This window comes from Electrona antarctica (assembly GCF_951216825.1).
Source record: "Electrona antarctica genome assembly, chromosome: 10".
Lineage (NCBI taxonomy): Eukaryota > Metazoa > Chordata > Actinopteri > Myctophiformes > Myctophidae > Electrona > Electrona antarctica.
This window is the reverse complement of record NC_136791.1, coordinates 610963-634636: the sequence shown is the minus strand read 5'-3', so window position 1 is coordinate 634636 and position 23674 is coordinate 610963. Positions and strand designations below refer to the sequence as shown.

General features: G+C 44.6%; 1 protein-coding gene across 1 annotated transcript in view; it reads right to left on the bottom strand.

The window, feature by feature from the left end:
• Nucleotides 1-6419: 6419 nt before the first annotated feature.
• Nucleotides 6420-23674, bottom strand: part of LOC306930696 (selection and upkeep of intraepithelial T-cells protein 1-like) — a 17339-nt gene continuing 84 nt past the window's right edge. Inside the window, exons 1-7 of the mRNA XM_079511794.1 lie at nucleotides 23640-23674; nucleotides 19501-19863; nucleotides 17426-17698; nucleotides 14912-15040; nucleotides 13100-13147; nucleotides 11915-11959; nucleotides 6420-9502 (exon numbers count right to left, since the gene is read on the bottom strand). The exon at nucleotides 23640-23674 is cut by the window's right edge and continues 84 nt beyond it. Of these exons, the coding sequence (XP_079367920.1) occupies nucleotides 9462-9502; nucleotides 11915-11959; nucleotides 13100-13147; nucleotides 14912-15040; nucleotides 17426-17698; nucleotides 19501-19863; nucleotides 23640-23674 (934 nt within the window). The 3' untranslated portion in view covers nucleotides 6420-9461. The remainder of the gene's footprint in view (nucleotides 9503-11914; nucleotides 11960-13099; nucleotides 13148-14911; nucleotides 15041-17425; nucleotides 17699-19500; nucleotides 19864-23639) is intronic.

Below are 23674 nucleotides of genomic sequence, written 5' to 3'. Positions count from 1 at the left end.
TGTACACACAACATCCTACTGTACACACAACATCCTACTGTACACACAACATCCTACTGTACACACAACATCCTACTGTACACACAACATCCTACTGTACACACAACATCCTACTGTACATACAACATCCTACTGTACATACAACATCCTACTGTACACACAACATCCTACTGTACACACAACATCATACTGTACACACAACATCCTACTGTACACACAACATCCTACTGTACACACAACATCCTACTGTACATACAACATCCTACTGTTGTGTGTACAGTAGGATGTTGTGTACAGTAGGATGTTGTGTGTACAGTAGGATGTTGTATGTACAGTAGACCAATATGATGGTAAATGAAGACGCAAGTAGCTTTATGAACGTGTGAGCAACGAGTCCTTTTTACACCACTAGATGGCAGCACAGGACTGGTAAAAGGTTATTCTGAACATCATCATCATCCTACAGACTATGGCATTAGAACCAAGGATAGTCTAAGAAGGATGAGACGCGAAGACCGTACGGGCGACGCCATGTTGCTTATGGTGCTCCATGGAAGGAAAGAAACATGCGCAGTTGAGACCAAGGAAGCTGAACGCGGAAGTGTTGGCTGCATATAGCCCATTGCGCATGTTTCTTTCCTTCCAAAGCAACATGGCGTCGCCCGTACGGTCTTCGCGTCTCATCCTTCTTAGACTATCCTGGATTAGAACCAGGATGTTTTAAAACAGTGGATTTCAACCAGTGGTCCTTGAGGGGGTTCCAGGTGGTCCCTGCAGATGAATGATGGAGAGTTGGTAACCAAATGGACCCTTATGAGATCTGTAAACTCTAGAGAGTGTAAAATGAAAGCATTTGGTTTCATGTTACGCTCTCAATAGTTACGTAAATTGGACGTATGGTGTGTGTGTGTGTGTGTGTGTGTGTGTGTGTGTGCGTGCGTGCGTGCGTGTCTGTTATTTGTTGTTTTTGTTGGTTTGTTTTTTGTTTATCTGTTTTGTTTGTTCCCTGGCGTTCCCTCTTTCCCCCCTCTCCCACCATGTTATGTTATGTTATCAGGCTGCCAAGTTTCAGAAAATGCCAAGAGTGAGACCTTAGTGTCTTAATGCGTTTTTAAAATTTGGCCTTTTGTAATGTCGATTTGGCTTTTTTTTAACATTGATTTACACAGTCAGGGACCCTGCTGACGATTTGGTGGTCCACTGGTTACCCTCCTACTGCATATAACAGCGCCGCATGATCTCATGCAGATCGGCTATTTTGCCGTTTGTGAGGACGCACACATGGGCGCGCGTTATTACGCGGCGGAGCCGCAGAGAAAATTATTATTATGAGCTTGGCTTTTTTGGCACATTATATGGACCCCTCGGCGTGCGTATTGTGCGTGCGTGAGAAATGGGAGGTGTGGCGTGGTGCGTGGTAAAAGGTCAAATTGCGTGACTGTCACTCTTCAAAGCGTGAGACTTGGCAGCCTAATGTTATGTTATGTTATGTTATGTTGAAGAACAACCCAATAAAAATAACAAATAAATATAAAACAACTGCTGCTAGCCGATACATTTGCACTATATATTGTATCCCATTGTTTTTTTGCTATTTTCTAAGACTATGTATCTTTATCTTTGTATATATATATATATATATATATATATATATATAGTGTAATTTCACAGAGTTCAACAGAAATGTTTAAAAGTATTTTGTTGTGATCTTACATTGAAATAAAAAGGGATGTTGTGATATATGCTATGATATATAACAGCCACTAGATGGCAATGATGATACCGTTATATACTACTTGTAGTGCCCAAAGCCCTATACTCCTGGCACTACTGGTTACTGACGGTTAGGAGGTTGTTCAGACGTGTGTAGAAGAATTGAAGTCCAAAACGTTCCCATTCAGTTGGTATTAAATCATATGTATTCAAAGTCCAAAGCCCTATACTTCAGTCTAGAAAGGAAATACAATGAAATAAACATAAGCTGCCATTAACAGAGACCATCAGCCTAACAAACACAGTTTAAAACAGTGTGCCTCTGCCTGTCAGCAACACCTGTGCTCAATCAGGGACTAGGCTTAAATACCCTGGGTAACCATGGCAACTTTGGCCTCGCCCATGCCCTGCTGTGATGTCATCAATATATATACCATTTAAAATCAGTAGACATCGTATGGCCAGTGTTGGGTATATTACTTTATATTTGGAATATATTTCTTATTACTTATTACCTTAATTTGTCAAGTAATATATTGTATTACATATTACTGTCTGAGCAAGAGTAATATATTAATATTACTATTACATATTACTTTTTTTTAAATGCTCAAATCGAACAATTAAATATTTAGTATAATTATAAATTATACATTACGTAGACCAGTGGCATATCTACAATAAGGCGAGGCCAAACAGCCGCCTAGCCAAATCCATTTGAAAACACGACTGAGAAAAAAAAGAGGACAAACACCAGACCTGAGAACTATTAGTGGGGAGCGGAAATACGTAATTCTTTAACTTCTGCAGTTGTCACATAATGTCACAAGACAGAGCCACGGGCAACGAGACAGACAGACAGACAGAAATACAGAAAGTAATGCAGTAATACAGAAAGATTTTTAGAATATATATTTTTTTTTTTGTTAAGTAATGTATTATATTACAAGTTACCGTATTCCGGTAATATATTACGTAATATATTAAGTTACGTAGTGTTAGTTACCCAACACTGCGTATGGCTCTTACACTACTGCTATATCTAGCCAAACTTTTTCATGTCAAATACCGGTAGTCAAGAACAGAACAGGAATTCATCATAAAGGAGGTAAAAAGGGAAAAGAAACATATACAGTGAGGGGAAAAGGGGGGGGGGGGATTCAGATTTTACAGGGGCCAGTTTCGAATTGCAGCCGTCCATAGGTGCCCCTTGAGAGCGGTTTTGAAGGAGTCAAGGGATTTGCATGTCTTAATGACTGTTGGTAGGGCGTTCCACATTTTGGTGGCATAGGAGCGAAAATAATTGAGTGCCTTGTTTGTGCCGAATCTGGGTTGTACATGGTTCGTTGCACTCCCTCTGGTGTTGTGGGTGTGGACTTTGTTAACATTAAGGAAGTATCTAGACAGGTACATGGGTATTTGGGTACATGAGAGCTACCTTCAAAATGCACAGCTAAATGAGATCTACCCACCCAAAAAAATGCTATCTTGCTGAAAATAGTTTAAAACAAAATGTACCTTTGGAATAGTTGCGTGGCGTTGATGTCACATATAATAGAAGGGTGAAAAGGGAATTGGTTAAATGGTAAATGGTAGCCTAAATTTATATAGCGCCTTTATCCAAGGCGCTTTACATAGATTACTCATTACATTCACACATTCACACACACATTCATACACCGAGTGCGGCGGAAGCCATGCAAGGTACCAACCAGCACATCGGGAGCAATAAGCCTATCTCACAGAATTTCCCCGCCCCCCTTAATACGCCCCCTTTCGGGGTTAGTGGTGATAGCGTGACGTCACTCCATAGACGCTACATGTTAACAGAGGTAATTTAGGAAGTCTACAACTTTTGTTTTCTCAAGGTAAGGTTTGTTCTATCTGTTCAAGCTGATTTACCATCTTGTTTGCTTCATAATAATATAGGTCTGTCACATTTTTACATTAGAAAATGTACTTAGATTCTCCAGAGAAAAAAACGTGTAAATGCTAATGTTAAATGACACCACTATTTACCGGAAGTGGGCGTGGAAAGCGGGCTGTCAGATAGGCCTATTTGGGGTTCAGTGTCTTGCCCAATACACTTTGACATGTAGACAGGAGGAGCCGGGATTCGAACCGCCGACCCATGGATCATTGGACGACCTGCTCTACCTCCTGAGCCACAGCCGCTCTGGTTGCCCTGGTTGTTTTTTTAGTAGGCCTATATAACTTTGTATTAATGCTACTGTAATGCTACAGGCCCTTTTTTATGTCAAAAGTCAAGTCGCCTTAATTCAAGTGGCAGATGCCTATTTTAAATTAAAATTATATATTTTTAGGGGCATGATGTGATCTACCTGCACAGCCTTTGTGATCTACTACCTTGTGGGCACTCCTGCTGTAGGTCTACACCTAACATCATCTTAGCATTATTACAAGTTTCTTGATTCAGTTCCGATTATGTTAAAACACACCATCAAATTATTGTTGACAGACGATCGGTATTAGCTGTTCAAAATTCTTCCATCTTCAACCGCTTATCCGTAGTCTGGTCACGGGGGCAACAGCTCCACCAGAGTGTTCCAGACTTCCCTCTCCAGAGAAACATTAATTCAGAATTAATAATATGCCAGGGACCCCCCATAAGGCCAGGGACCCCCCCATAAGGCCAGGGACACCCCCCCCCCCATAAGGCCAGGGACCCTGGCCTTATGTGTGTTGGCTAGTGAGATGCACCCTAGGAGATGCACCCTAGGAGACATTTATACTTCATTGTGTGTTGACTAGTGAGACGCACCCTAGGCCTAGGAGACATTTATACTTCATTGTGTGTTGGCTAGTGAGGTGCACCCTAGGAGACATTTATACTACATTGTGTGTTGGCTAGTGAGGTGCACCCTAGGAGACATTTATACTACATTGTGTGTTGTAGTGAGATGCACCCTAGGAGACATTTATACTTCATTGTGTGTTGGCTAGTGAGACCTAGGAGACATTGATACTACATTGTGTGTTGCTAGTGAGATGCACCCTAGGAGACATTTATACTTCATTGTGTGTTGGCTAGTGAGACCTAGGAGACATTTATACTTCATTGTGTGTTGGCTAGTGAGACCTAGGAGACATTTATACTTCATTGTGTGTTGGCTAGTGAGACCTAGGAGACATTTATACTTCATTGTGTGTTGGCTAGTGAGACCTAGGAGACATTTATACTACATTGTGTGTTGCTAGTGAGATGCACCCTAGGAGACAATTATACTTAAATACCGGTGTTGGAGAGTACTGATACCGATGTTGGAGAGTCCTAGACCACCGATACCGATGTTGGAGAGTCCTAGACCACCCATACCGATGTTGGAGAGTCCTAGACCACCCATACCGATGTTGGAGAGTCCTAGACCACCGATTGCCGATATATTGTGAGAAAATATTACGTTTCCAAATCAATTTAGAAGAACTTGGGTTTGTATTAAAGTTTAAACAAAAAGCAAGCAAATAAATACAAATAAGCATAAGTGGATACATAATGCAAATGATTAAATCATTTACCTATATATCTATCTCAGAAACCTTGAATCTCCATATTTCACACTACTGCAAAAATATCTCCATGTGATATGTCTTATAATGTACAGACTCAGGCATGTTTGAATTACAATAAGTTTTACAATGCAGATGTCCATCTCTAGTTTGTGTCAGTATAGCTAGTCTGTTCAGAGCCTGAAAAGCTCCAACCCACCGCGTCGTTACAGTTAAAGCTCCAACCCACCGCGGTCGTTACAGTTAAAGCTCCAACCAACCGCGGTCGTTACAGTTAAAGCTCCAACCAACCGCGGTCGTTACAGTTAAAGCTCCAACCCACCGCGGTCGTTACAGTTAAAGCTCCAACCCACCGCGGTCGTTACAGTTAAAGCTCCAACCCACCGCGGTCGTTACAGTTAAAGCTCCAACCCACCGCGGTCGTTACAGTTAAAGCTCCAACCCACCGCGGTCGTTACAGTTAAAGCTCCAACCCACCGCGGTCGTTACAGTTAAAGCTCCAACCCACCGCGGTCGTTACAGTTAAAGCTCCAACCCACCGCGGTCGTTACAGTTAAAGCTCCAACCCACCGCGGTCGTTACAGTTAAAGCTCCAACCCACCGCGGTCGTTACAGTTAAAGCTCCAACCAACCGCGGTCGTTACAGTTAAAGCTCCAACCCACCGCGGTCGTTACAGTTAAAGCTCCAACCCACCGCGGTCGTTACAGTTAAAGCTCCAACCCACCGCGGTCGTTACAGTTAAAGCTCCAACCCACCGCGGTTGTTACAGTTAAAGCTCCAACCCACCGCGGTTGTTAGTTAAAGCTCCAACCCACCGCGGTTGTTACAGTTAAAGCTCCAACCCACCGCGGTCGTTACAGTTAAAGCTCCAAACCACCGCGGTCGTTACAGTTAAAGCTCCAACCCACCGCGGTTGTTAGTTAAAGCTCCAACCCACCGCGGTCGTTACAGTTAAAGCTCCAACCCACCGCGGTTGTTAGTTAAAGCTCCAACCCACCGCGGTCGTTACAGTTAAAGCTCCAACCCACCGCGGTCGTTACAGTTAAAGCTCCAACCCACCGCGGTCGTTACAGTTAAAGCTCCAACCCACCGCGGTCGTTACAGTTAGGGCTGAATAAAACTTGATCTTCCTCCATCGTTACTACACCAATCAATCAAGACAACAACAAGCCATTAGCAGTAGTTTATTTGTATGAAAGTACAAAATATTACAAAAATTTGATTTGATTAAAAAAAAAAAAGAACGTCCGGCAGCCGACAGGCTTCTTTAAAGTAGGAAATGTGGTATATAGTATTTTTTATTGTCCTAAAATATTGTCTATACATACATTCATGAATCCTAACATATTGTCTATACATACATTCATGAATCCACTTGCCGACCGGCTGTCAATATTGGGCAATTCTTTTGTTTTCATTAACATCCTATGGCAGGCAAAATTTTCAAAAATGTCAAACTTTCCTTATGCTTTAAGTAGCATGTGACATGTCAAACTAGGGGGTTTTCATGATTCTGAATCCATTCCATTCCATTCCTGGAACTCTGGGCACAAACACAAACAGAGCCACAAGATAGAAAACCCCACTGGACTAAACCAAATTATAAAACAGCAAAAGGGAAAGCTATTTGACACACTGGACAGAAGCAACACAAAAGCAAAGTAAACTAGAATTCTATCTGGCCCTAAACAGAGAATACACCGTGGCAGAATGCCATGAGCACCGTGAACCGACCCAAAACAAAGACAAATAAATGTATCAATATAGGAGATACAGACTCAGTGACAGTCTTGCGATCGAGAAAGTAATGAATTGCATTTTTATCCAAGTGCTCAAAGCACTTTACAATGGTTCATTCATTGGGAGGTGAAGTGGTGAACAGTCGACGCCAGAGTCCTCACTTCCAACATTCACACACCAATGGTGGCAAGCTCACACCGACCAACTCAGTGTCTTGCCCAAGGACACTTCGACATGTGGACAGGAGGAGCCGGGATTCGAACCGCTGACCCAGGGATCATTGGACGACCTGCTCTACCTCCTGAGCCACAGCCGCCCTGTGAAAGCCGAGAAAGGCTGTCATAGGCAGACCTGTCTCTCTAGAGAAGACAGACTATACAGACAGACCCACTGCACACAAAACGACTGAGCTACACTTCCTAACCGTCTGTCCACTGTACCAAGACATCAGAGACACATAATGTCTGTCCACTGTACCAAGACATCAGAGACATACTGTCTGTCCACTGTACCAAGACATCAGAGACATACTGTCTGTCCACTGTACCAAGACATCAGAGACATACTGTCTGTCCACTGTACCAAGACATCAGAGACATACTGTCTGTCCACTGTACCAAGACATCAGAGACACATACTGTCTGTCCACTGTACCAAGACATCAGAGACACATACTGTCTGTCCACTGTACCAAGACATCAGAGACATATACTTCCCACAGAAATAAATAAAAATAACTCAGTTTATCACAGTATATGTAAATTAATCCCAAAAGTCAACAGTTCAGAATGTTTTAAGGTTGGGCGATATGCCAATCTTTTTCAATCGCCCATCGTCTGTCCAAAAATCGCCGATGGACGATATATTCGTGTCATAAAAGTAAAGTGAGAACAGCTCACTACAGGTCGCAAAAAAGCCAGATCTACAAGCTCTCAAGGCGCCGCGTCCTGCCTGTTTTTGCAGCGCCGTTCGCTACGCGTTGAGAGCTTGTAGATCCGTCTATTTTTGCAGTGCAGCCGCGCAGCCAGGGTAACAAAATAAAAAATAAGTTACAGGTGGAGATGAAGTGAAGTTGGAACGGACAAGCAGCTGCAAGCCAAGCTAACATCACAACCACTGGCTGGTGACAGTGTTGTTAGCCGCAGCAACATGTAGCCTGCCCTGGTAACTTCTCCTCCTCCCGGAGAACTCTTGCCTCCCTCCCCTCGGAGCGCCGGCTGATCCACAAGCTCTCAAGGCATCGCGTCCTGCCTGTTTTTGCAGCGCCGTTCGCTACGCGTTGAGAGCTTGTAGATCTGTCTATTTTTGCAGCGCTGGTGTCGGGGTTCGTTCACGTTGTCAATAAAAAAATAACCTAGATTACAGGCGGAGATGAAGTTCAATCAGTGGGTTGAATCAGTAGCTACACGCTAAGCTAAGCGCTAAGCTAACGATCCTCGAGCCTACACTAACACTAGCAGCCTGTTTTTTATTTTCCCCCCCGACTTCACGGGTGGCGCATTGGGATTGTGATGAGACACGAGACAGCAGTGTGCATTCTGTTGTGACTGTATATTATTAAACTGCATGGGTCTGGACTCCGGAGCATAAACAACATGTAGGCTACAGTACAGTAGCCTCCCTCGGCTCGTTCCCTCCCAGCCTTTACTCTGGCTGCCAGAGTGTTCCCCGATGCTGCGGTGCGGGGACTGGGAGCATACCAGGGAGGAGGGGTTTTCCACCCGGCCGCTGTTACTACTTTGCTGGCCCAAATTGATTCACATGTTGCTCACACTTTACAGGTTAATTGGGCTAATATTTTGCAAAAGAAAATAATCGTCCCGAAAAATCGCCTAATAAAAATATTCGGCGATTGGACTCGTACATTCGCGATTGACGATAGATTCGTATCGTCACCCAACCCTAGAATGTTTGTAACAAACAAAAAGATACATACATCCGTAACCAATTCATTTCAACCACCAGCACAGCGTTTGCAGTTCACAATACCAATCCCTTCACAATACCAAGTTCATTAATAAAATTATAAAAAACATAAGTCTCGTACCACGGGCTTGCTTGTCCGTGCCCTGTAACACAATTCGTAAGACGCACGAAGCACGCAAGACGCAACGCAAGACGCAACGCAACGCAACGTTAATGTTCGCTCCACTTCACAGAGAAGATCGGCAGCTGTTTGGTCCCCCCAGAAACAATAAACGATAAATCTAAATAAAGTCAAAGGTTGATCAATGAAATACCGTCCAGCATGCACGGGACAAACCAGTGGCGTATCTACAATAAGGCGAGGACAGGCCTGTCCAAATCCATTTCTGCCTGCTGGCCAAAATCCATACACTGAGGACAAAAACAAGACCTGAGAACCATTAGTGGACAGCTGATTGGCCGTTGCGGTAGAGCGCGACCCTCAGTCACCCATTTGGGATGTAACTAAATGCATGCCTTTCAGCCTTTGTATCCTACTCGTCTGGCAGGTATATCACTCCTCGTCCGCGGAGTCATCAGTCGAAAAGAGACTGACTGGAAGAGGAAAGGAAAAAAAAACAGCATTTAGCGACGGCACATTTGGTTGACCTATTTGTTGAAGTCTACTTTTGTGTTTGAAATGATTTTCATTCAAAGGGGTAAAATTTTGACATGCACCTTCAAATCCACACACAATCTCAATATACTGTACATATATCATCATCATCGTTATATTTTCACGGTACATCTGTGTACAGTGACAGTATATTTAGAGTTATTTAGCTGCCAGGGGCAGGTGGGCAACCCTTAGTGTTTTATTTAGCTGCCAGGGGCAGGTGGGCAACCCTTAGTGTTTTATTTAGCTGCCAGGGGCAGGTGGGCAACCCTTAGTGTTTTAGTTAACTGCCAGGTGCAGGTGGGCAACCCTTAGTGTTTTATTTAGCTGCCAGGGGCAGGTGGGCGACCCTTAGTGTTTTATTTAGCTGCCAGGGGCAGGTGGGCGACCCTTAAGTGTTTTATTTAGCTGCCAGGGGCAGGTGGGCAACCCTTAGTGTTTTATTTAGCTGCCAGGGGCAGGTGGGCAAGCCTTAGTGTTTTATTTAGCTGCCAGGGGCAGGTGGGCGACCCTTAGTGTTTTATTTAGCTGCCAGGGGCAGGTGGACAACCCTTAGTGTTTTATTTAGCTGCCAGGGGAAGGTGGGCAACCCTTAAGTGTTTTATTTAGCTGCCAGGGGAAGGTGGGCAACCCTTAGTGTTTTATTTAGCTGCCAGGGGCAGGTGGGCAACCCTTAGTGTTTTATTTAGCTGCCAGGGGCAGGTGGGCAACCCTTAGTGTTTTATTTAGCTGCCAGGGGCAGGTGGGCAACCCTTAGTGTTTTATTTAGCTGCCAGGGGCAGGTGGGCAACCCTTAGTGTTTTATTTAGCTGCCAGGGGCAGGTGGGCAACCCTTAGTGTTTTATTTAGCTGCCAGGGGCAGGTGGGCAACCCTTAGTGTTTTATTTAGCTGCCAGGGGCAGGTGGGGCAACCCTTAGTGTTTTATTTAGCTGCCAGGGGCAGGTGGGGCAACCCTTAGTGTTTTATTTAGCTGCCAGGGGCAGGTGGGCAACCCTTAGTGTTTTATTTAGCTGCCAGGGGCAGGTGGACAACCCTTAGTGTTTTATTTAGCTGCCAGGAGCAGGTGGGCAAACCTTAGTGTTTTATTTAGCTGCCAGGGGCAGGTGGGGCAACCCTTAGTGTTTTATTTAGCTGCCAGGGGCAGATGGGCAACCCTTAGTGTTTTATTTAGCTGCCAGGGGCAGGTGGGCAACCCTTAGTGTTTTATTTAGCTGCCAGGGGAAGGTGGGCAACCCTTAGTGTTTTATTTAACTGCCAGGGGCAGGTGGGCAACCCTTAGTGTTTTATTTAGCTGCCAGGGGCAGGTGGGCAACCCTTAGTGTTTTATTTAGCTGCCAGGGGCAGGTGGGCAACCCTTAGTGTTTTATTTAGCTGCCAGGGGCAGGTGGGCAACCCTTAGTGTTTTATTTAGCTGCCAGGGGCAGGTGGGCAACCCTTAGTGTTTTATTTAGCTGCCAGGGGCAGGTGGGCAACCCTTAGTGTTTTATTTAGCTGCCAGGGGCAGGTGGGGCAACCCTTAGTGTTTTATTTAGCTGCCAGGGGCAGGTGGGCAACCCTTAGTGTTTTATTTAGCTGCCAGGGGCAGGTGGACAACCCTTAGTGTTTTATTTAGCTGCCAGGGGCAGGTGGGCAAACCTTAGTGTTTTATTTAGCTGCCAGGGGCAGGTGGGGCAACCCTTAGTGTTTTATTTAGCTGCCAGGGGCAGATGGGCAACCCTTAGTGTTTTATTTAGCTGCCAGGGGCAGGTGGGCAACCCTTAGTGTTTTATTTAGCTGCCAGGGGAAGGTGGGCAACCCTTAGTGTTTTATTTAACTGCCAGGGGCAGGTGGGCAACCCTTAGTGTTTTATTTAGCTGCCAGGGGCAGGTGGGCAACCCTTAGTGTTTTATTTAGCTGCCAGGGGCAGGTGGGCAACCCTTAGTGTTTTATTTAGCTGCCAGGGGCAGGTGGGCAACCCTTAGTGTTTTATTTAGCTGCCAGGGGCAGGTGGGCAACCCTTAGTGTTTTATTTAGCTGCCAGGGGCAGGTGGGCAACCCTTAGTGTTTTATTTAGCTGCCAGGGGCAGGTGGGCAACCCTTAGTGTTTTATTTAGCTGCCAGGGGCAGGTGGGCAACCCTTAGTGTCAACGCCTGTTTCAAATCAGTTTTACTCAAATAAAACTGAGTAAAACTGTTCCCGAGCGCGGCACGGCTGCAGCTCACCGCTCCTTGGCTGCAGCTCACCGCTCCAAGAGATGCGGTGAAAATTTCACTGCGGTAACGTGTGTGACAAATAGTACGACTTTGACCTTGATTTTCAATAACGTTCTTATGATAAAGAAAAGGTAGAGAAGGGAACACATCATCATACCGCTCTGAGCCTTGGTCTCGTCAACGTCTTCCACACGGCCGTTCCCTGAAGAACAAAGAGGACAAATTCAAACGCTGAACAGACTTGTTTATTTGCATCTCTTTATTTATTTTCCATCTTTTGTAAACAAAAATGGAGGGATGCAGATGCAATCCCTAAGTATTATTAACCCATTAAGACCTAAGGTCTGTATTCTATTCAGTCATTCTCAAACCTTGTTTTAATGTATTAAAACAAAGTTGTAATACCGCAAACTCTGCATCTGAAAATGTTTTGTGCCAAGGACCCCCAGAAGAGAACATTTGTGTTAGAAGATTCAAGATATTTCTAAAATAGCAGATGTACTGTAAGCTTGCTTGCAGCGTGGCACAAAGTGACGCGAGCTTGTATATCTGCAATTCTTGTTCTAAACCACTGTTCTTAATCCTGAGTTTTCAGAAAAAAACACACATGTTGCTAATGCTATATACAGTACAGTACGTAGCTAATGCTATATACAGTACAGTACGTAGCTAATGCTATATACAGTACAGTACGTAGCTAATGCTATATACAGTACAGTATGCTATATATAGTACAGTACGTAGCTAATGCTATATACAGTACAGTACGTAGCTAATGCTATATACAGTACAGTACGTAGCTAATGCTATATACAGTACAGTACGTAGCTAATGCTATATACAGTACAGTATGCTATATACAGTACAGTACGTAGCTAATGCTATATACAGTACAGTATGCTATATACAGTACAGTACGTAGCTAATGCTATATACAGTACAGTATGCTATATATAGTACAGTACGTAGCTAATGCTATACAGTACAGTACGTAGCTAAAGCTATATACAGTACAGTACGTAGCTAATGCTATATACAGTACAGTATGCTATATACAGTACAGTACGTAGCTAATGCTATATACAGTACAGTACGTAGCTAATGCTATATACAGTACAGTATGCTATATACAGTACAGTACGTAGCTAATGCTATATACAGTACAGTACGTAGCTAATGCTATATACAGTACAGTACGTAGCTCAAATCTAAAATGACAGATGCTTTCCTGGTTTCAATATATTTTGAATAAATCCATTCTGATCCTAAAGGCATAGCGTCATTACCATTTGGTCTAGACTTACCCGAGAGCGAGTCATTACCATTTGGTCTAGAGTCTTACCTAGTGAGCTGAAGCCAGACGATTTAGGTCTCTCTGTCAAACTTTTCTCTGTAAATGTAGACCACGTTGCATTAGGACACCAATTCATTAGGACACCAACCAAACAGTATTATCTCTATTTATGGGAGCGTACCTACTGTATGTTCCCCAGGTTATATGTTCCCCGGGTTCTATGCCCCCCGGGTTCTATGTTCCCCGGGTTCTATGTTCCCCGGGTTCTATGTTCCCCGGGTTCTATGCCCCCCGGGTTCTATGTTCCCCGGGTTCTATGCCCCCCGGGTTCTATGTTCCCCGGGTTCTATGTTCCCCGGGTTCTATGTTCCCCGGGTTCTATGCCCCCCGGGTTCTATGTTCCCCGGGTTCTATGTTCCCCGGGTTCTATGTTCCCCGGGTTCTATGCCCCCCGGGTTCTATGCCCCCCGGGTTCTATGCCCCCCGGGTTCTATGTTCCCCGGGTTCTATGCCCCCCGGGTTCTATGTTCCCCGGGTTCTATGCCCCCCGGGTTCTATGTTCCCCGGGTTCTATGCCCCCCGGGTTCTATGCCCCCCGGGTTCTATGCCCCCCGGGTTCTATGCCCCCCGGGTTCTATGTTCCCCGGGTTCTATGCCCCCCGGGTTCTATGTTCCCCGGGTTCTATGCCCCCCGGGTTCTATGTTCCCCGGGTTCTATGTTCCCCAGGTTCTATGTTCCCCGGGTTCTATGCCCCCCGGGTTCTATGCCCCCCGGGTTCTATGCCCCCCGGGTTCTATGTTCCCCGGGTTCTATGCCCCCCGGGTTCTATGTTCCCCGGGTTCTATGCCCCCCGGGTTCTATGCCCCCCGGGTTCTATGCCCCCCGGGTTCTATGTTCCCCGGGTTCTATGTTCCCCAGGTTCTATGTTCCCCAGGTTCTATGTTCCCCGGGTTCTATGTTCCCCAGGTTCTATGTTCCCCAGGTTCTATGCCCCCCGGGTTCTATGTTCCCCGGGTTCTATGCCCCCCGGGTTCTATGTTCCCCGGGTTCTATGTTCCCCGGGTTCTATGCCCCCCGGGTTCTATGCTCCCCGGGTTCTATGCTCCCCGGGTTCTATGTTCCCCGGGTTCTATGCTCTACAAATACATGTAACAGGGTGTCTGCACTGCAGGCTTAGGCAAGTCAGATTTAACTTAAATACCTTTATATTTAATATTGTGAGCTTGTAGATGTTCAAGCTGTTACTTTGGGCTTGTTTATCTGTAAAGACAGACCGATTAATCGGACCGATGAATTAATCGGTCTGATTGATTAATCGAACCGATGCCGATTAATCTAAAAACAACTCAAATCGGCCGATACCGATGTGTTCTCCCATCACTAAAATATACCGTATTGCGCTGAATATAAGACAGCTCGGATTGTACGACGACCCCCATTTTTCAACACCCATTTGTGGAAAAGACATTAAAGGGATGGTGACATAACACGTATAAAAAGGTTTTTGAAATGTTCTTATTTTATTTTGTAGGTTTTCTGAACTCAAATGCACCCAAAGAAACCTGAACGTTTAACATTCAGTAGATTTTCAGTATGTCTGGGGTTTTCTGGCTCAAACCAAGTGCTCAGATGTTCCTGTGGACTGTGATGTAATACGAGACCACAAACAGCAGATGTCACTGTTTTCATTGCAGCTCAAAAGGCTTCAGAACACACTCAAATTCATAACACTGCGGTTTTAGCGGAAACGGTGGCATCCAATGCCTAAAAGCTGAACTGCGATTATTATAGTACGACCTCGTTTTCATACGTCGATTTCATATATTCGGCACAATACGGTAGATTTTAAATTAACTCACCAGCAGGCTTCCTCAGGTAGCATACTACTGCCACTAAGATAACGATAATGAGCAGTGCAGTGATCAGTGCAGTGATCACTCCAATCTCTGCTTGTCCAGTTAGTCCTCCCCCTGTAGGAATGCAACGCCCTGAAACACACAGATATGACACTGTAATCATTATACCCCCCCGGGCTTAACTGTTTCCGTCCATCCGACGTGTCCACACGTCCTAGGGAATCCAATCGAGGGATGCATTGGACGTGTCCACACGTCCTAGGGAATCCAATCGAGGGATGCATTGGACGTGTCCACACGTCCTAGGGAATCCAATCGAGGGATGCATTGGACGTGTCCACACATCCTAGGGAATCCAATCGAGGGATGCATTGGACGTGTGTACACGTCCAATGCATCCTCAATGATACCAGGCGAGGGGAGAATATTCAGACATTTTTCCTTTTTTTTATTTTTCAGTCGGACTCTCTTTCAGAGTAAAAGCGTCCATGTCTTTCCGGCACCCCAGAGCTCCTATTTTGAAGGAATCCCGGGAATTAGTGTGTTAATGCCGGCGTTAATTAACCCATTTTGGACGGGAACCCCTTTTGGTGTTTTAAGCATTATGTTATACTTTAGCTATTGAAAAATAGCAGATCTACAAGCTCGTAGCTCTCGCTGGTCATAGCACCGTAGCACTCGGTGCCACGCTACGAGCTTGTAGATCTGCTATTTGTTTTTGTTAATCATGAAAATGTAGTGCAAATCTTTGAATATATATATTCTTTCAGAGCGTTTTTAACTCAAATCTTTGCTTCTTGGGGGGGGGGGTCCCTAGAACAACATATTTTCAGATGGGGGTCGGCGGCCAATTACATATTTTTTGGGGTCCTTGACATGAAAATGTATGAGAACCACTGATATAGAAACATGAGGTTTTTCAGTAAACTGTCAGGATTTAGAAGACATTTTGTAGAATCGTCCTCAGGTCTAAATGGGTTAAGCCTGCCGCTTGCGCTCCGGTACCTGTAGAGGGCGCTCCGGTACCTGTAGAGGGCGCTCCGCTACCTGTAGAGGGTGCTCCGGTACCTGTAGAGGGCGCTCCGGTACCTGTAGAGGGCGCTCCGGTACCTGTAGAGGGCGCTCCGCTACCTGTAGAGGGCGCTCCGGTACCTGTAGAGGGCGCTCCGCTACCTCAAATGCACCGACAGTGTATTTTGTTTCTTGTAATTGTTCTTCCGGGCTTCCCGCTCCAGTTATTTTTTTCCCCTCCCCGCCACAATACAGTCGCTGGCACAAACAATAGCAGAGCTACAAGCTCTCTACAAGTTCACTGTGCACTGCATCCATCAGTGTTGTTAGCTTGTACATCTGTTTGGCACGTCGTGCATGAATTGAAAATGAGGAGTTATGATGATTGGTCAAAAACAGGGGGACGTTTTCAGCGTTCTGAAAGTTAATACATTATAATTGGGAGCTGTCATTGGTCAGGTTGACGTAATTACGTGTGCTTCGAACAAACTTGATGTTGTGTTTAACTCATTCTGGGGCGGGAACCCCTTTTGGTGTTTTAAGCATTATGTTATACTTTAGCTATTGAAAAATAGCAGATCTACAAGCTCATAGCGCGGCACCGAGTGCCTGTGGAAAGTCCTCGTCAGTGGTAAACGTCTGTGGAGAATGTCTGAAGAGTGCAAACAGACTGTGAAAAGAGGACTGACCAAGTAATCAAATGGCAGGTGTTGGGATTTCCATGAGCCAATCAATTGGCTCATGGCAGAGCCTGGGCAGAGCCTTTTGTGGCGGTTCTGGACAACCGTGTATCCGACCGGCTCAAGGCCGGGCACAGCACTCCCTGTGGTGGTGTGGGACGCTTGTGTCCAATGTGAAGCCGGTGGTGGAGTTACGTGGATTACAGACGTGCAATAGTAGTTTAGCGGACAATACTAGTATTAGTACAGTTAATATACGGTAATATACAGGTGTGATGGTACAATTTGGGAGTTTACCGGAGTTTGTTGGAAAGTTTAACGGGAGTTTCCTGTAATATACACATCCGTATTCCATGCTTTTTGCACAGTGCGTACACAACTACACACAGAGACGTGGACTGTTGTAAGATTGGATAACGATGCTACAGAGGGCCTGGATTTGAGAAGCAAATGCAAAGATTTGAGTTAAAAATGTTCGCTTTGAAAGAATATATATATATTCAAAGATTTGCGCCACATTTTCACGATTTTCAGACCAACAAGCTCGTAGCGCGGCACTCGGTGCAGCGCTACGAGCTTGTTGAAAATATGTAGTTCCAGGGACCCTCCCAGAAGCAAAGATTTGAGTTAACCCATTTTGACCTGAGATCAGATTCTAAAAACATGACATGTTTCTATGTCAGTGGTTCTTCGATTTTTCAAAAATATCAGACCTACAAGCTCGTAGCGCGCCACTCGGTGCAGCGCTACGAGCTTGTAGATCTGCTATTTTTCAATAGCTAAAGTGTGACATAATGCAGTTAAACAGTGACGTAATAAACGCTACCTGAGATGACAACGATGTGGAAGGAGACGTCAACGGTGTGGTTGAAGTGTGGCAGGTGAACTCTACAGGTCACCAGACCAGGCCCAGTCACCGGCACGGTACTATGGACCTCATAGCATTGTTGAGAGGTTCCGTCCGGCACCGAGGGTCCAGCGGGATCGATGACGTTTCCGTTACTGTCCAGCCAAGACATTGCAGGTTTCGGAAACCAGCAGCCGGAATCACACGTCAACCACGAGCCATTTGAAGAGATCACCGGCTGACGCACAGACCCTACAAGAGAGAACACACATGGTTATGGTCTGTCTGTCTGTCTGTCTGTCTGTCTGTCTGTCTGCCTGTCTGTCTGTCTGCCTGCCTGCCTGCCTGCCTGCCTGCCTGCCTGCCTGCGTCGATTAGACCTTCATCAGGACAGACAAGCAATGTCTGATGAAGGTCTAATCGACCGCAACGTCGACCCAATAAAGAGCAACATTTTGGCACAGTGTGCGGGACCTTCTCTTTGTTTTTCAAAGATACCCTTTTTAATAGTCACAAATGTCCAATGTACTTAGTTATTTGCGTACTCATTTATGTTAAATTATTATACAGGAGGATTGGATGTCGTTCTCATGGATGTTAAATTATTATACAGGAGGATTGGATGTCGTTCTCATGGATGTTAAATTATTATACAGGAGGATTGGATGTCGTTCTCATGGATGTTAAATTATTATACAGGAGGATTGGATGTCGTTCTCATGGATGTTAAATTATTATACAGGAGGATTGGATGTCGTTCTCATGGATGTTAAATTATTATACAGGAGGATTGGATGTCGTTCTCATGGATGTTAAATTATTATACAGGAGGATTGGATGTCGTTCTCATGGATGTTAAATTATTATACAGGAGGATTGGATGTCGTTCTCATGGATGTTAAATTATTATACAGGAGGATTGGATGTCGTTCTCATGGATGTTAAATTATTATACAGGAGGATTGGATGTCGTTCTCATGGATGTTAAATTATTATACAGGAGGATTGGATGTCGTTCTCATGGATGTTAAATTATTATACAGGAGGATTGGATGTCGTTCTCATGGATGTTAAATTATTATACAGGAGGATTGGATGTCGTTCTCATGGATGTTAAATTATTATACAGGAGGATTGGATGTCGTTCTCATGGATGTTAAATTATTATACAGGAGGATTGGATGTCGTTCTCATGGATGTTAAATTATTATACAGGAGGATTGGATGTCGTTCTCATGGATGTTAAATTATTATACAGGAGGATTGGATGTCGTTCTCATGGATGTTAAATTATTATACAGGAGGATTGGATGTCGTTCTCATGGATGTTAAATTATTATACAGGAGGATTGGATGTCGTTCTCATGGATGACAAATCTTAGTTATATTTCTATAAAACACGACCAGCACTGGTTCATTACCAACGTTAACCCTTTTAGACGATTCTACAAATGCCTTCTTTCTAAATCATGACAGTTTTTTTAAATACCACATGTTTCTATGTCGTTCTCAAACTATTTAATGTCAAGGAGCTCCAGAATCATCTGTATTTGGCCACGGACCCCAATCTCAAAACATGAGATTTGAGTTAAAAACGTTCGCTCTGAAAGAATATATTAAAAGATATCCACTACAGCTTGTAGATCTGCTATTTTTCAATAGCTAAAGTATAACGTATTGCTTGAAACACAAAAAAGGGTCACTTGCAGAGATTAAAATAGGGTGCATTTTGCATCCCAAAACGCAGTTTATAGTTAAGGGACGCAATAAAACAACGACCTATGCACTACTGTACTGTTTTTTATTCTAGTTTATTTTGCTAGCTTGTCTGTTTTCTACATGAATATAACCACATTATAACCATATAAAATGAAATGGGAGTTAAATGCTGCAATTTGTAAAAAATGGCAAAATATGACTCCTAACATTGTTGAAGGAGTAACATATAACATAAAATGTCCCTGGGACTCATCTGAAAGACCATCCCTGCATCCTGGGACTCATTACATTGAAAACCTGTTTACATCACTGGGTCAAAATAGGTTAAATCTTACCAACAAGGAGCTTAATCTCAGTGCTGATGTCCAGGAAGGGAACATAACAGCGGTAGGTCCCCTGGTCCGAGCGCTCCACGCCGGACAGCCTCAGGGAGATGTCGCCATGGGGCAGCTCCTCGGCCAACAGGGACACCCTGCGTATGTACGCGGGGTTCACCGCTCCGTGGATGTAACTTCCGTCCTGGCGGAGATACACGTACTGTGGGTCCAGGTCGGGCCTGTCGGGCCTGGTCCACTGCACTGCAGCTCTCTCCATGTCATAGTTTGATGGTGGTTTGATGATACACGGAAGGATCGCATCGCCTCCCTCTACGGCCCGCACGATGTCCTGAGGAGGCCCGACCGCCCGATGTTGTTCACCTTGAAAAACGTAAAACCAAATCAAAATTGTTGACTTGTTTTGATGCCGTTTGCTTTAATTGTTCACCTTAAAACGTAAAACCAAATCAAAATGACTTGTTTTGATGCCGTTTGCTTTAATGTCCACAGATGTTAATTAAGTAGGATTCAAGGCTCATTCATAGTCTGGATTTTCGGTGGTGAGGTGACCACTGACCACCGAACTACAACATGACGTCACGAGCCGCGGTGAAGAGCAAACCACCGCCACCGCCCCCAGCCCTTCTCTCTGTTTTTACTCACCACCGCTCAATGTTATTTCAGCTCCGGTGGTCAGCTCATAATAACCATAGGCCATTAGAAATGTGGACCCCCCATAATAACCATATTAGAACTGGGGACCCCCCATAATAACCATATTAGAACTGGGGACCCCCCATAATAACCATATTAGAACTGGGGACCCCCCATAATAACCATATTAGAACTGGGGACCCCCCATAATAACCTTATTAGAACTGGGGACCCCCCATAATAACCATATTAGAACTGGGGACCCCCCATAATAACCATATTAGAACTGGGGACCCCCCATAATAACCATATTAGAACTGGGGACCCCCCATAATAACCATATTAGAACTGGGGACCCCCCATAATAACCTTATTAGAACTGGGGACCCCCCACCCTGACAAGCACATGGGCATTGCATTCAGTTTGACTTGTAACATTGTGAAAATAGCCGATCTACAAGCCCACAACGCGACCGGCTATTTTAACAATTTTTGCCTGCTTAGGTAATATTTGACAATTTCGTTAATTTCCATTGATTACTTTTCACGCACTAATTGTCTCCACCAGGCGAAGGCATGGGGTGAGAGTATGTTTTGCACTCCGTCCGTGTGTGTGTCCGTCCGTCCGTGTGTGTGTGTGTCCGTCCTTCCTTCCGTCCGTCTGTGTACAGCTAATCTCCGGCACCGTTAACCCGGTCGATGCCAAACTTTGCACACACACTCCCTGGATGGCAACGATGAACCTCTGCCCCGCATTTTCCAGAACGGCCTGTTATAGCGCCACCATGAGGCAGCTTTTCACATTTTTACCTAAAACTGCACCGATCTGCGTGAAACGTTGCATGCACACTCCCTAGTGGCCAAGGACAAACCTTTGACCTGCAATTTCCGCATCTGCCTTTTATAGCGCCACCAGGAGGCTGACTTTTGTAAAACACCTTTTTTGATATTACTCCTCCAGATTCTGTCCACAAATCTCACAAATCGTTACACAGTATCTCTATGGTCATGTGCTCAAGTCGGATCTGTCCGATATTTCATATTCCATCCTAATTGGCTATAATTGGCTTTCACAGTTTGCAAGATTGCCCCGTTTTGAACAAAAGCCTCAAATCATGAACGCAGCATACAATTTACGTGAAATCTTTCACACATTTTCTTACTAGGCTGAGGAATATATCCCACCCTTTTCACATTGGCCTGTTATAGCGCCACCAACAGGTTGATTTTTGCAAAACACATTTTTGGAACAAAATGCCTCAAATCATCCAATTGCCATCAAAGGCTCCTAAACATTACTCCTAAACATTTTGCCAAACATCACACACACTCCTATCCTCCTGGTGGAGACCTGTGCCCGGAAGGGCACTTTTTCTAGTTGTCTTTATTATTATTATAATTATAATTATAATTATTATTATTATATATTATTAATATAACACCATAGGCTTAGGAAGACACACCTTGTGGAAAAACTCCTGTCTTTGATGTGACTTTAAAGTTAAGTTGCTTGCAGCTAACTTTACACATTTGATGAGGGGGGGGGGGGGGGAGCTAGTCATTATAGTCACCTAGTTCAGTGGTTCCCAAAGTGGGGTCCTTGAGGGAGTTCCAGGGGGTCCCCAGAGGTACCTGAGGGAGTTCCAGGGGGTCCCCAGCTAAATGATAGTTTGGAACCAAATGGACCCTTATGGGTCTGTAACTCTGACAGTGTACACTCTCAGAGTTAAATTAACATTGATTTTACCATATAAATCGGGGGTCCCAGAGATAGAAATGTCATTAAAGGGGGGTCCGTAGACTAATGCATGTCAAACTGGGGTGTCCTTGAAATTGAACAGGTTGAGAATCACTGCTAGAACTGTAAAAATCTTCTCTTATAGGGGTCCCTGGCCTATCTCTTCAAATGGGGGGTCCGCGGGCTAATTAGTGTCAATTTGGGGGTCCTTGACATGGAACAGTTTGGGAACCCCTGAACTAGCCCAGAGCCATGTATCTAAGGCTCTGGCCTAGCCTGCTGGGAACAAGAACAAGGTTTCTACGACTCCCTCGTCCGTTCCCCCCCCCCCTCCCTCCTCCCTTCCCAACCTCCTAGACTAGTCCTAGCCTGCTGGGAACAACAAGGTTTCTACGACTCCCTCCCCCAGCCAGGTGGGTTCGGGGAGTGAGGCCAAGTAGTAGCCTGACCAGTTTGTTTTGGGAAGTCTGGAACCTTGTTTTAAGGGCCTTTGAGGTGCTGTGGTACCGTCCAGGAGGAAATGAAATGAAATGAAATCTATATTTACCCAGGGTATCTGGGCTAAGCTCAAGAACTTGTTTCCAGCCAGGCCCTGCTCATAGAACACATTTCATCGTAGTGGTTCAATGCCTTGTTCAAGGGCACTTCAGCGGTGGTAATTTTTAACCGTGTCGGACGGCTGATTCGAACTAGGAACCTTCCGGTATCAAGACCGCGCCGCTATCCGTTCGGCCACCGCTGCCTAAGGTGCATGCATAGTCGAGGAAACCTTGTACGAGGGCTCCTGTTAGGGTCTTCAAGGTGTTTTTGTTGACCAGTGAGGAGATCCTGTATAGGAATCATGTTCTTTGGTTGACTTTTTTCATTACGTTGGTGGCCATTTTATCACCAGAAAGATTAGCCTCCAGGATAGAACCTAGGTAGGTAATTTCCTCTTTTCGTGTTCTTCATTTTCAGTTCTTCATGACCCAAACATCCAGTAAGGGCGAAATCCATTTGACATTTGACAAACATCTCCTGAGATCGATTCGGTATGGGACCTTATATTATTTATCATCTTATTTATCCGTGTTTTTACAAGATGTCATGTCAGTAGTATTTCTAATACCTGCCCAATAGCCCACATCTTGGCTGCTGATGTGGGGATAGGTTAGCCTGCTATTTCAGTAGACTATTATAGTTGATCGTTTAATAATGTTGAGTTTTAAAGTCTAATATAAATATAAATCAATATAATTAAATATTGTGCCCATTTAAAGAACCACTCGGATACACAATCAGAACTCTTTTTGTTGTTATGCTCATTTGGAAAACAAAATTCTACTTCAAAAGTTGTGGATAGCATAAACAATAAGTTGAAGGGAAACTTCAACGTATTGCTTCAACTTATTGCTTCAACCTATTGCTTCAACCTATTGCCGGCCTTGCCGCACACGCCTGCACCGCAAGGCCGTGGCAGGCGTAAAGAGTGTCCCTTATTTCAAGATCTCAAAGGTGGCAACCCTAGACAGTGTTGTTATAACTAAGTTAACTTATGACACAACTTAACACTAGCATGACTGAAGTAAAATGAGACACAAGTAGCATATGTGCTTAAATTCATATTTAGAAAATGTTACAGATGTCAAAAAACTCTGATATGATGGAATGGTGATGGTCATGGAAGGGGACCATTCTGGAAAGCTTCATGAGCAAACATAATCAACGTCAAAATCTCAACAAAGAAAACGGCGCCACTGTCTGTATAAATGACCTTTAACGTTACCTTTAACAGTACAGCTGCTCCATACCGCTATCAGG